The 15084-nt window shown below is 41.6% G+C and overlaps 1 protein-coding gene across 1 annotated transcript in view; it reads left to right on the top strand.

Annotated features, from left to right (window-relative positions):
• GPR37 (G protein-coupled receptor 37) overlaps positions 1-14453 on the top strand; it is a 36655-nt gene extending 22202 nt beyond the window's left edge. Inside the window, exon 2 of the mRNA XM_088455958.1 lies at positions 13310-14453. Coding sequence (XP_088312084.1) covers positions 13310-14128 — 819 coding nt within the window. The 3' untranslated portion in view covers positions 14129-14453. The remainder of the gene's footprint in view (positions 1-13309) is intronic.
• Positions 14454-15084: the final 631 nt, after the last annotated feature.

Consider the following 15084-nt stretch of genomic DNA (forward strand, 5'->3'; position numbering starts at 1 on the left):
AGCACATGAGGGAAGAGGGCCCTGCTCGTGAGAGCTTACATTCTAAAGGGGAGGGGCAGACAGACAGACGGGCGAGACAGATGGGTAGATAGTGAGGAAGGAGCATGGAGCAGTGGGTTAGGATATATGCCGCAGAATGTGTATGTTATAAGATGACCTTGTGTTATGTCAAAAATAAGTCCTTCGTTCATCTATCTCTATGACAAAAATAGATTTTATTTATGTGTTATTTGCATGATAAATGTACAAAATAAAGTAGTTTCCCTTTAATTTTTGCCTGTTACATTTTAGCATCTAAATACATCCAGCTAAAAATGTGGCTATTATGGGACTGCTCCGCCATCCTAATAGTGAGTACTATAGTCCCGGCTGCTGGATGCTATGCCATGCTCCTGGAAGTGGGTGCTTCTTACATGCTATGCCCACCCACAGAGAGGTGCAGCCATCCCCAACATGCAGTGGCCACGCCTCCTCCAGGAGGGGACCCCCAGGATGTTGCTATACTTGGATCCAGGACTTTTCATGGCAGCCCTAGAGGGGACCGGCAGAGACAGTAGGTAATAGGGCTTAGTGGTGGGGTAGCAAGTCCATGGAGGGAGGAAGGTGGTTAAGAGTGGAGGAACAGGAAGGGTGGTTGAGAGAAGTAGAGGGTTGGAAGGGAGACTGGTGAGAGAAAAAAGGTGGAACAGCAAGTGGAGCAGACTAGAGGGGGAGGATAGGGGTGGAAAAAGTAGGTAAAGCAGAGGCTTATGTAGACACTGAATAAGGGGGTGATTGAAGTAAAGGTGTTCATGCTGTGGATGAGGTAATAAGTGAGATGAAAACTGGAGTGGAGGCTGTATGATGTGGAGATAGTGTGGATAAATGTGGTTAGATGTTCAAAATACAGGTAAAAGAACAGTGCTGCTAATGTATGAGCGCAGCTCCAAAGGTGAAATATAAAGAAAAGTAGTTGAGTAGTGGGAGCAGGAATTAGTTACTAAAATAAAGAATGTTAAAGTAGATATATGTGAAGCAATGGAAAGAGGCAATAGAGTTCAAACAGGATGTTCAGTAGCACGAAGGCAAAAATTACAATGTACAAAGCCAATCAGTAAGGGCAGCACTGAGTTTGGGAAGTACTTGCAATGTTTAAAAAGGGAGTGCAGTAAAGAGTTTCCTGGATATACAGACAGCAGCTGTTAGTGATGGTGAATTGGCTTATTCCCACAAGTATGTTTGATGTCCTTCAGACAGTGTTCTGGCTTTCAGGATGTTCTCTTTCAGTTTGTTTTCCAGTTTAATTCCAGCGTAACTCCGTCTTAGTTTCAAAGTGTTAGATTATAAGTGTACTTACAATTTAATAACTAACACTAACTTTAGCAGCCAAAGGCTATACAGCCTAACAGATCACTAATAAGTATAGCTGCAAACATGTGTCTGTGTGTTCACTGATTGGGAACCCTCCCCCAGTACTCAACACACACTAGATTGGGATGCAATAAAGTCTAATGCTGGCCATACACGCCACAATTGTCGGGGCGATCCGCCCGATATCCGTGGATCGCCCCGGTAATTGTAGCATGTGTGCGGGTGACCAAGGGTTAAATATTGCTCGGTCGGGTATGCCGGATTGTCCAGTATGCCCGTCCGATGCGATATTTAAGGGGTAAACTGTCGGCCGCATCGGGCAGTGTATGCCCAGCAGCGGCCAACAGACAGACATTTCCTTAGTTTCTTCCCCTGGAAGGAACAGGGAAATGTCTCCTTCCCCGGGGGTGGAGAGCAGATACACTGGGTCACTGGGTCAGGCTAATACACTGTGAGAAATCTCAGTGTATGCCGCAGACATATGCGGCTGGCATGCTGCCAGATAAAATGTCTGTCGGTCTGACAGGCATTTTGTCTGGACGTGTATGCCTAGCTTTAGATAAACAAATATTGAGATGGGAGTAGACCATCACACATTCACCAAAAAAAATAAAAAATCCTACTTCATTTATGGTAATGTCAGCTAATATAAAAGTAGTAGCAGATTACCTAAAAATCATTTTTTTTAAACTGCGCAATAGCAATCAAGGTAACAGCATCTGATGAGAACAGTGGTAGCAGATTACCTGCAATTCAGAAGAAAGAGAAGTCAGACCAGTCTTTGCATGGTGTGCATATGGCTAATTTTGTTAACATTTTGCTAAAGTTGTTATTCGGTTCTAGTTCTACACATCTTATAAAAGGCAATTCTTGCTTATTAATTGAGTGTGAATTACTTTTATATATCCATTAGCTAAAACATCCTCATGGGACCTGTGGTATTTGGTTAAATATACAAATAATCATGCTGTCTACACCAGATCCACAGTAAACAACAGCACTGCACAGTGTGTACTTAACCACATATACTCTGATCTCCCTGTTGACTTCCTCTGCATCTTATCCTCGCCCACAAGACAAAAGTGAAGTTGTAGTGCTTTCAGGGTGCTGTGGCTAATTCTAAAATAAAGATTCAAAAGTTTGCCAAAGAAATTTGTGCAGATTCCGGACTATAGATGGACCGTAAAAAGGTGGACAATGTCTCGATAGACACCAGGGGGTATATTTACAAAGGTTTGATTTTGTTTTCTGTTCGATTTTTGCACTCGATTTTAGTTTTGATTTTTTTATCAAGGGATTTACTAAAGGCCAAATCGATTGTCAAATCGAATAGAAAAAGGTATTTCAAATGAAATCGAATATCTGAAAAACATCGATGTTTTCCCATAGAAGACAATAGTATCCCTTCATTTACGAACATTCGATTTGCAAATCGAATGAAAAAATAAATCAAAATCGAACTGCAAATCCCCAAATGAATAGAAGAACCTCATACTTTTCAGCATGAGCAGTTCAATTTCACACAGATACATGCATGCATCTCACTGATGTATGCATGTATCTAACTCTTTACAAGCTTTTTACAGTAAATGTAAAAAAAAAATGACGTGGGGTCCTGCCCTGGATTTTTCATATCCAGTCGTGGTTGTGTGAGTACAGGGAAAAAAATTGCGCAGGGTTCCCCTGTACTTAGCACAATAAGCACCAGGCTCTGATCCTGTCCTGGTTCTGGAATTACAAGGGAAAAAATGCATAGGGTTCCCCTGTAGTTTCCACAGCCAGCACCGCACCCTTTCTAGCAGAGGGGTAATGTCACAGCCAGGGAAACCCTATCACCGGGTTCTCCGGCCAAAACATTACTCCTGACCACTAGTCAGCCCAGGCTGGGGATCCCTGGGGAGTTGGGGACCTCCCCAATAAAGGTTTCCCCCTCTCCAGGGCACCCCAGGCCTAGGCTGATAGCCTGGGGCTATCCCCGGCACCCGTGGGCAGTGTTGCCAGTTTGATAGTGTAAAAAGAGAATAGTAAACATTGTCTTTACGAGTAGAACTGCAGGTCTCAGCATGCGGGGCATTAAGGGCCAGCTGGTATCTGTAGTTCACCTGTACAGAAATGTTTAAATAAACACAATACACACACACTGTGACAGTATAGTTTAATACATACACACTCACTCACACATACTCACCTACATTACCTGGACCGGTCCTCTTCTCCCTGTAGGCATCCTTGGTATTCGTAAAATAAAAAAATAAAAAAAATCCGACCCACGAATTAGTTACAAACCACGACCTCCCGAATGAAGAGTTCAGACATGGCTTTTCCCTTTGTAGTGCCATGTCTGAGCGTTCATTGGCTGAGAGAGGTCAGCCCCCGCCTCTCTCAGCCAATGAACGGCTCCCACCATTGAAGTCAATGGTGAGAGCAGCAGGGTTACTAAAATCCATTATTAGTAAATTTGAGATTTGCTAAGGGATTTTGCTGTTCAATTCGATCTCAGGAGATTTCAGAGGTTCATAAAAATGAATCTAATCGAACTTTAGTAAATTTACCCCCAGATGTAAGACAGTCAGTAGGTCGACTAGGACAAAAGGTCTGCACACTAAATGTCGACATGTAGGAAGGTCAGCAGGTAAAAATGGTTGACAGGGTCAATTGGTCGACATGAAAATGGTAGACATACATTTTTCGACATGATTGAAACAATTTTTTTTTTAAGGGTTAGACACTTGAAGGGACAGATAGGGTCAGGCACCTACCCCACCGTTTAGGGTAACGCAACAGGAAGGGTTAGGGGTAAGCACCAAGGGGAGGGTTAGGATGAAGATTAGGGTTAAAAAACATTTTAAAAAAATCATGTTGACCATTTTTGTGTCAACCATTTTCATGTTGACCATTTTTACCTGTCGACTTTCTTACATATCGACCTTTAGTGTGTAGACCTTTTGTCCCAATCGACCTATTGACTGTATAAAATCTGGTGTCTACCTAGACACTGTGGACCTGTTAATCCACACCCATTTGTGCAGTAGTCAAAAAGCTATCTGTTTTAATAATAATAATTTAAAGCTCTTTCTGCAAGTATGTGAAAATGGGTAGGAAGTTACTTTGAAGTCATTACCTACTAAAGTGGTAAATATTTTTATTCACCTCTTGAAATGGCAGCAGGATCAGGGAAGGAAAACCGATCAGAAGCCACAATTGTATTATTATTGTTGTTGTTGGTATTATAATTAGACTTTATTTATAGGGCACCACAAGTGGTCCGCTGCACTGTACAGAGGGCTTCTCTGTACAATAAGACAGTACAGTACACAAATAGCACTACGACACTCAACACTGCCACTGATGCAAGGGGAGCAATGAAAATAGTCAGCATAGGCTGAAACCTATATCTTTTAATGTGGGTGCAGATAACTGGTCTAGGTCATCAGAAGAAAAGAAAACAACAAAGGAGTGGAGTCCAGTGGCAGAGAGCTGGTGGAGGTTCAGAGTGTAACTGTTGTGTAAGGGAAGTAGGTAATGAGAACAGGAGGAAGGAGGGTCTGCTCATGGAGCTTACAGTAAAGGGATGGAGGAGGCAAGCGGAAGACGTAAGGGGAGCTAATGGCAGAAGGCATGGTTGGGAGAATTGGAGGATGCAAGAAGCTGAGGTAGACTGCATTTTGACATGGTTAAGTAGTAAACGGCTTCTGCTTGGCTCCTCCCCACCTTAGCATACAGCACATATAAGGATCTAATTATCATTCAATTATACTGTAGACACAGAAATTTTACTTTCCATGTCCATAATGCATATTGGAGTAACTGACTATTCATTGTGTTGGTAATGTAGGACATGTCACTGAAATCTGCTTACCTGACAGTCCTAAAACTGAACACAGGGCCTGATTCAGAGGCGCTCACTGTTTGCGAGCGCTCGCTCTGAATCAGGGCGGGGTTTTTTTTTTTCGGCCTCCAGGCCGCTTGCTAAGCTGTGGGTGACCTGGCGATGGTCGCGACTCGCGATTATTGCGACCATCGGGCTTGCAAGGGGACCCTGTGGTAGGGTCTCTGCTCTTGCAAGCCCGAGTGGACTTCCTGCTCTAATAGAGCAGGAAGTCCACTACTGACATCACGAGTGATGTCAGTAGGGCCACCCTACTGGGAACCCTAAGGGAACACCTGAGTTTGTACAGTCACCACCCCCCCTCCCTGCCTACAAAACGGGGCGAGCTGTCAATCAACATCGATAGCCGTCCCGTCTTGTAGCGAGACCCGTTGCGATGGAGCTGCCGTCGCAGTACGGGTCTTGCACATGTGCACGCCAGAGGTGGCACATGCGCAGTAGGGGGCCATCGACCCGCTCGCAAGCGGGTCTGAATCAGGCTCCCAGTCCACATACAATAGAATGGGAATCTAAATTCATCAAGCTCTGAATACCAAACATTTTTGGAGAGGGTTTGCAGGAACTGGTACTACGTTCAGATGACATTAGTTTCCAGAGCCCCATTCCTTCTTTTGAGAAGGAGGTCATAGTAGTTAAAAGAGATCCATTCTAATCCCTCCACCCCCTTTAGCCCTCTCTGTATGCATGCGTAAATTCAGCTTGCGCATGCTCAGTAACACTGCAGGGTCAAATCCAGTGGTGTAAAGTTTTGCTGCTACTAATTAATGGCGAAAATAGCAGTAGTGGGGCTCACAGGGACAGCTGCTCTATGGAGCAGCTGTCACCGCACCTAATACTGAATTGCACAATTAGTTTTGTATTTGCCACCACAACTAGTGGCGAGGGCGAGTCATATACCTAATTAACAGTAGGCTGATGGCGCTTAAAGATGAATATGCCCCATAGGCACAATTTTGCATGAATTAGCCCTGGAGGCTCCATGAATAATAAGGGGCATTATTGCAGAGTACTTTATCACAGTCTCACAGAATATTAATATGCATATTGATAATATAAACATAGTGTGAGTGAATAGATCTATGAACACACAAACTTCCTGTCATGCAGTCACTTTGCTTCATGCCATTTTGAGCACTATATGCAGCATTCAGAAACATTCGCTAGATAAAAATACATTGTGTTCTTGTGGAAACACTCATTAATTACATGGTACACTCTGCTCCAGTGAAGCTTTCAGACAAGATAATCAATGCATTTCAAATATTGTTTTTCTTAGTTTTGTCCATGCTTTAATTATTGTTCTTTTATTATACCCATGAGTATAAATTGTTGGTATCAAGCAAGTATGATGTCAAATATATAGTTTTATGTTTATCTCTATGGTTAGAAGTATGTTTTATTCAGTTTATGAATGATGTTTTGAACTTCTTTCCTGCTTAGGTTCCTATTCTTCCTGGCTCCCCAATAATTAAAATTCTGTCTCACCAAGAGCCCTGGAGAAATTAATCTTTACTCTGGCGCGGAGACAGCTGATCCAAAGATCAGCTGTCCCCGCGAATATCTTCACCGCTACCTAAGTAGCAGTGAAAATTAGCACTGCCGAGTGAAGATGAGCAGTTTGGTTCTATTCTGTTGTTTTTTTCAGAATTAGTGCAAGTTAGGGTTTATCGTGTTGTCTATCCAAAACATGTGAGAACTGGACTCCGGTAAGATTTGTTTTTCAGATCCAAACGTAACCGAGCCAAAACCGAACCATTTATCTCTACTGCCGAGTCTGACTCTGCAGTGCTAGTGTGCCTGCATGAACTGGGGTACATTTAGGCACACAAAACCCCGGCATCCAGCGGAAGGAGCCATGCAGTGGCAGAGGGATCTGGATGGATACCTCATCGCAACCCTGGACTCCTTCCCATAGGGAACAAAAACAAGATGTCAAACATTCCCGCGGTCAAACTCTGAAAATATGGAACTTTCGGCGCTTGCTGAATTTAGGTGCCCATAATAGTGTATAGGGACAGCGGGCAACATCGGGGCTGAAAGGTAAGCAGGAGATATCCGTGATCTCTCCTGCATTACCTTTATAATGAATGGTCCTGATACATAATTTATACAAATGTAGGTGAAAACTTAAATTTTCACCTGCATTTGTATAAATTAAGTAATGATGAATAGACCCCCTTAATGAGAGATTAGTGTGAATCTGTAAACAATAAGCTTTGTGTTCTTTGATACAGTACATACTGCATAGATTAAAAAAAATATGACTTTATTAAAATAAGATGTCCATAAAACTGTTCCATGTAAAAGATAAATAACACCCCCTCTAAACCTTACTTTTACACGTCTTGCATATTGAAAAAAATGATTACAGTTTAACTACCACAAACTTGTACTCCATGTCTCACACAATAGTAGCAGAATAATTGACAATGAATTACTTAGCATGTTAATATTTATATTGCTGGTTCTGAAAATTAATTAGGAGTGAAAGTGTTATGTCAGTTGAAGTGGAGTAACTAGAGACTTATATCAATGAATAATTGTTAGGTGGGGAAGAGATGTGTTCACACAGTGTAGTAGTCTAATTGTAAAATGCAGTCTAATAGAACTAATAAAATATATACATATTGTTTTGGTCTGGCTCTCCTGAAGAAATATCAATGTGGCAGGGTGCCCGCACTAGTTACTCACAAGTACTGATAGAAGATGCAGCACTCCTTGGACTTAATAGTGATCCAGGACAACGGCATAATCATATAGCAATGTTTCAGTGCTTTTATTGTTGCACTGTCATCAGGCTGATGACAGTGCAACAATAAAAGCACTGAAAAGTTGCTATATGATTATGCCGTTGTCCTGGATCGTTATTAAGTGCAAGGAGTGCTGCATCTTCTATCGGTACATATATATATATAATATTTTTTAGCTGAAGTACCCAGCATCCAAATCCATCCAGTGGAAGGCCCAAAAATAATGCTTCCTGGGTCAAAAAGTTCTGTCTGGCGCACTCCACCATGAGGTCCGACCAGGACCCCAAACACTCATTTAGGCGTCCCAGACCAATTGCCACCCCTCTGTGAAGTTTTCATCCAAACCCATCCAGTGGAAGGCCCAGAACAAGCTCCCCGGGTCAAAGTTCTGCCCAGCGTACACCAACTGGAGGTCTGATCGGGACCCTAATCACCCCAAAACCTGGCTACGATACCAATGGACCACCTCACGTTGGTTTCATCCCAGTCAGTGCAGGGGTGTATCTTCAAGTAATTAAGTTTTATTATGTGATATTGTCCAAATCCATCCAGTGGAAGGCTCAGAACAAGCTCCCTGGATGAAGTTCTGTCCAGCATATACCGTTAGGATCCAACTGGACCACCTCGCATTGGTTTCATCCCAATCGGTGCAGGGGTGTCTGAATGCATAACCGGACAGGCAAACAAACAGACCAATTAATTTTACATATAAGATATATATTCACATTATCTTTTATTTAAAGAGCTACAGAGTTTCTGGAGCATTGAACAAGGAATATACAGTACATTAAGAGTGTAACTTCACATCAATAGTACAATATAGTGCAAATGTGCATGTCAGTGATCAACATACAGCAATAAAATGACAGGCTAGGTAAGACAAGGACAGGAAGTGGGGGGTAGGGCAATTCACTATCTTGGAGGGCATGCAATGGTAAGTCGCAGAAAGGGGAGGCAGTTTGGCACTCAGTGAGCCTGTACACAAGGTAAGGGTAGACATACAATATTAGTCACTGAATGGCTCTGGAAACAAAAGATACAATGCACAGGTGTCATAGTGCGGAGGAAGGAACTAGAAGACAGAGGGCCCTGCCCATGAAAATTACTTACCACATAAATACAAATACATCCCAGCAAATGAAACTGCCCTCCAGAATTAGTCATAAATATATTCGCTTAACTTGTCCCATTTTTAAGATGATACTATAAAGGCACCTTAAATGTTACTAGATTAAAATGATTTATTTACAACTAGTTTGCCATTTGATTAGTTCATTCTTGACTTGGGGACAGGAGCTTAATTAGTAAGGATCTATACATGACTACATGGTCAAAAGAGTTAGAGCTCTAACAGAAAGGAACAGTTTACAAACTACTTGACACAATCTAGTATTGTTGTGAGTAGCTTGAAAACTCCCTTTCTGTATTCAATACAATCAGGGTCGGATTAAGGTCTGTGGGGGCCCCTGGGCAACAAACTTGTGGGGCCCACAGCACAAAAAAAAATCTAACTTTTAGGGGCCCCCACAGAAATAAAACTACTTTTATGGCAGCCCCAGCCAGCACCACACTAATAAAAAAAGAAAAACAAACACATTAATAAACTCACCCTCCAGGCAGCAAACAGAACAGCCTCCGTTCTGCTCCTCAATTCTTCATCCTCTTCACACAGCAGTGGCGGCGGCGGCGGCATCGACAGTCCGGAGTCCAGCTAAGGAGGCCACTGTGGCATTTCATTTCGGGCTCCCCCGGTCCCCACTCAATCTCCACTCTGCAGAGCTCACCTCCGCAGCCGCTGAGGGGGTGGGCCGGCGTGGGGCTGCGCAGCGTGCTGCGTGACCTCTGAAGTCACGCCCACTATGCCACACAGCGCCTGCACACCGTGCTGCATGCTCGCCGCCGAGGGCCGGTCTAAGCAAAGTGCTTCATGCTGCCCGGCTAAACTGCGCAATGGGCAGTCAATCCAGGCGTTTTTGGCCTAAAATCCCGGGATGCCCCCGATCCCGGGAATTGGCCTCTATTGTAGTGGGGGAGTGGGTCAGTGTGTGGGGGCCCTCTATGTGTGGGGGCCCCTGGACGACCGCCCTGTTCGCCCCGCCTATAATCCGGCCCTGAATACAAAGTCACCTGCCCTTACTGCACTCTACAGTACTGATTTCGATGTGAGCTGGGTGCACTATACATGTATACAGTTATATAGAGCAAGTAGCTTATAAAGTTCCCTGCTGACTGTCGGCACTCAGATATTGTCTGATTACACTAGCTGACAGGCCCATTCAGATATCATACGCCATAGCAGCTGTTACCCAATAGAGCATTACACTGCATTTGTGTGTTTGCACATTATTGAGAAAATAAAACGCCTCTGATTTAAGTGCTTTTGAATTAATACAGTAAATGAAAAATGCTTACCACATTGTTAGAAAATATTTAATTTTCTGGATTCAGCTTCATGTTTTGGTTTTGAAAAACCACCCTCAAGTGTTTTGGATCTGGGTTTTTTAGAAAAAAAAAAAAAAATTGACAAGTTTTTAACAACAGCTAAAATTATGTAATTTTTGTAATCTAAAACACGAAATTCGGATTTTAAAAATCTGCATTCCGAACCGCTGGAAGATCAGAACCGCAACTTGGATCTGTCCGGATCTCCTCAGGAGATCAGAAACGCGACTCTGAACTTTCCAGATTCCCGAAATTCGGGTTGATTAAGATCTCCGAGAACCGAACCGCACATCTCTACCCAAAACAGACATTTATTGGTGTTTAAAGAGTTTTTATCTCCTTCCCAGTTCAACCTGCGCCCAAAGGGCAAATACACCCATGACCACTTTTACTCTAAGGGGATGCTGATAACTCTTGGAGGTGGCAAATAGTACCAGCTACCTTTCATTGATGAGTGGCGCATATCCTATTCTACAACGTCACTGCATTTTGCAAACTACCGTATATACACATCACATGTTAATATATTTAAAAGTATTATTCCTAAATTTGTGGTCTGTACATGCCAAGTTAAAGTCCTTTATTGACAACACAACTGTAAAGCAGCAGTGGAAATCCTCTTTTCATCATGTTTCTGCTTCTGCGTAATGACACTACTTTTACAAGGAAGTGCATGGATTTATGGGCCAAAATAATGAGCTTTGGGGTTGGTACTTGTTAAGTGTGGATTAGAAAAACAAATTTTTTTTTTGTGGAACATGATTTAGTGAAATACAGAGTCAAAGGGAACATATTTAAAGAAGTGCATTTAAACTAGCGACCCACCGCTGCTTCGCACAGGAGCAATTTAATCTCTCCATAGGCCCCTGCATCTCATAACAGCCTACGCCATGTCACCACAGTCCCTTGCATCTCACCACAATCACCTGCATGTCACAACAGCCGCCTGCTTCTTACTCCTGCCCCCTGCATCTTACTACTGCCCCCTGCATTTCACCACAGGCCCCTGCTTCTTACCACACCCCTCTGCATCTGACCACAACCCCCAGCTTCTCACTCCTGCCCCCTTGGAATGCCCTTTATTGAAAAGCGAGTGAGTTTGTGCACAAAAGAAGATTGTGAATCCATAGGTTTTGTGGTTCCTTATTGACCTTTTTTGATCTCCATGTGCTTGACATAATCATCCAGGATAAGTTACTTTAAACATAGAAATAAAAAAGTTATAACTTCTAGGAGTCTATTTATGATATTGATGATAGTTAGGGCTTCTTCCTATTTAACACGTGTCAAAATCTGTCACTAAATATAGGGATTCCAGTGCAGTACATGTGTGACCTAGCAATGTCAGCTGACTCAGGGGTCAATCCAGTTAGGTGTGAAGTGGGAGAATTGCCATTACAACTGCATAGAAACAAAGGTAACGGCACACAATTTCTCCCCTGGTGGCTCGATCTCACCTTGGCATCACACATTTTTAATCGCAACCCTATGAGGGGGCGTACAGCTGGATTTTTCTTGCGGTGCAAAGAACTCGCACCTAATTGAATTGACCCTTCCAACTGGCCAACAAACCCAGTATCACTCAGCTGTCCCCATGAACTTTTAATGATAAATTGCAGCAATTGAAGATATATCTAACCAGTGAGTAACCAGCTGAAGAATATCTGCAGATGATGGTCGTTCATACACACTGAACAACCATCATATGTCTTTGGCCGCGGGTCCTGTTGACCGAGGGGTGTGTCCCAACCCCCTCCCTGCGGCCTCTGCTGCAAGAGTACCGACCGCCCGTGCACATAGCCCAATGGACAGATATATCTGCCATTGGCTGTGCAGCACAGCTGACGTTATAAATGTCTGTGAACTACGGTGTTCACAGACATATCACTGGTACACACTGCCCGACGGGCACCTGATATATTGGTCGATCAATTGATTGGCCAGTATATCTGTCAGTGTGTACCCAGCATATGACTGCAATAAGTTGTGATAGCAAATCTCTTCTATTGCCACATAATGATTAATAGACCTCCTAATGTGCCCAAACTGGTTAGATGATAAGTATTTTGTCATTACAAGCATTCCAGCCACCTGATGGTGGTCTTTTAGGCACAACCAATGGGAGTAAGGTGGGAAGCTTTTGTTTGGCATATAGCACTGGACAGAAAGATATGTAACTGGAGACAAGGACGTACATCTAGATATAACATGGGATAAAAGAATAATTAGACTTAAAGAAGTATACATTTTAATATAAAAGATATGAGAATCTTGTTTTTGCAAGTCAGTTAGTATTATTTGTACATGCTATTATTACCTTAGTGAACTTATAGTATTTTTCTAGTGGTAGATACTGTAGTTAATTACAATCCTATTGTAGTATTAGAATAGTAATACAGGTAACAATCTTGGGGATACATTGAGCTCTTGTCTTACACACCTTTTTATACCTGACAATCTGCATGTATGCAACTAACTAATATGGAACATGTTCATTTTATTTAGAATGTGATATATTTCACATAACTGATCCTTGGAATCCTTATTTCTACCAGCACTATTGAGCTTAACCCAGCATTGGCATCTGTTAGATTACAATCATCAGCGGTGTACAGTCACAGTTTAGATATACTAGATAAAAGTAATAGAGTATTTTAAAAAAAAAACTTCACTGTGTTAAAAAAAATATAAATTAATTAGATCAGTTGTTTATCACAAAGCACACTAAATTTGGATCTTGACTGCTACAATTGTTTTTCATGTCTTGTGTATCCTTTTTGTCTAATTACATGCAATGTTTGTGTCTAATTTCAATATGTATTAGGAAGTGTATTGTATTTTTACATCATGTTCACATTTTGATTTACTTGTCTTTCAGGTAGCCTCTCTCGGAGTCACCACATTTACACTGTGTGCACTTTGCATTGACCGCTTCCGTGCTGCCACTAATGTACAGATGTATTACGAAATGATCGAGAACTGCACATCCACTACTGCCAAGCTAGCTGTTATATGGGTGGGTGCTCTCCTTTTAGCCCTGCCTGAGGTCGTCCTTCGGCAGTTAACCAAGGATGAGTCGGCAATAAATGTCAACACTGTCTCTGAGCGCTGTGTTGTTAAAATTTCAACTGATCTTCCGGATAGTATTTATGTCTTAGCTCTTACATATGACAGTGCAAGACTATGGTGGTACTTTGGCTGTTATTTCTGTTTGCCCACTCTTTTTACAATAACATGCTCATTGGTAACAGCAAGAAAAATCAGAAGAGCAGAAAAAGCTTGTACAAGAGGAAATAAGCGTCAAATTCAACTTGAAAGTCAGATGAACTGTACTGTAGTAGCCCTCACAATTTTGTATGGATTTTGCATAATCCCTGAAAATATCTGTAACATTGTAACAGCTTATATGTCCACTGGGGTCTCCAGGCAGACGTTGGATCTTCTTCATCTGATCAGCCAATTTCTTTTGTTCTTTAAATCATGTGTTACCCCTGTCCTTCTGTTTTGCCTTTGCAAGCCTTTTAGTCGGGCTTTCATGGAATGCTGCTGTTGCTGTTGTGATGAATGCATTCAGAAGTCCTCAGCTGCAACAAGTGATGATAATGACAATGAATATACTACAGAGCTGGAACTTTCCCCTTTCAGTACTATACGTCGTGAAATGTCCACATTTGCTTCTGTTGGAACTCATTGTTAAACAGATTTGTCTATACTTGTAAATATTCTGTGTAATACATTTTAAATGATTTAGTTTTTTTTTTTTAATGAAACACTTGTGCAAGATCAATTTTGGTATCTATATTTATTATGTTTTAGGTCTCCTAACAGGGTATGTTTCCAAGAAACTATTAACTTGTTTCTGCACCTTAATTAGGTAGTCGTTAGCTTTTTGATAATCACAACCCGTAACTTTATAAAGTATTATATATATATATATAAATCTAGGTGAATTTATTATATTCCAAGGTGTTTTGCACTGAAATTAAATATTGTAATGTTTAGTTTAAACATTAAAAAAAACCTAGCTGTTCAATAAATTTTATTTTGTTTTTATTAAGCATTTTTGTCAGTATTATTTCAATAAAAGGTATGACCTATATAGGGAATACTGTATATCTTAAAATATATATTCTCTAAATATTTTTTTTTCATTTTCTCATGGAATTAACATGTTCATAGTAATATTGAATATATTAAAATTATAAAAATATTTACATATGTGTTTAGCAAATAAATCAGCCTACAATGACATCTTTCTTAGTCTTGGTATCACTGTAATGTGTACAAGTTATCTTAAAGTGCCTTCCATGGGTTTATGTATCTTCTAGGTGGTTTTGCAGTTTGTATACAGTAACATTGTACCTGTGCAGGTCTTCCACAGTGTAATTTAGGTTAATTTGACTCTCTTCCATTCCTGCTTTTCATTCAACCAGCTTGGAAAACTCCGTCCCTTCGTGCCTGTACATATGTTTCTATTCTCTGTGCAAGATAATCCAAACCCAGATTAGTGTGGAGGCAGCCTGATTAGTGGGGAGGCAGCCTGATTAGTGGGGAGGCAGCCTGATTAGTGTGGAGGCAGCCTGATTAGTGGGTAGGCAGACAAATATTGCATAACCTTCGCTTTCACATGAATGTATGCATTTTTTATACTCT

Source organism: Taudactylus pleione, unplaced genomic scaffold (genome assembly GCF_031769625.1).
Source record: "Taudactylus pleione unplaced genomic scaffold, aTauple2 ptg000041l, whole genome shotgun sequence".
Lineage (NCBI taxonomy): Eukaryota > Metazoa > Chordata > Amphibia > Anura > Myobatrachidae > Taudactylus > Taudactylus pleione.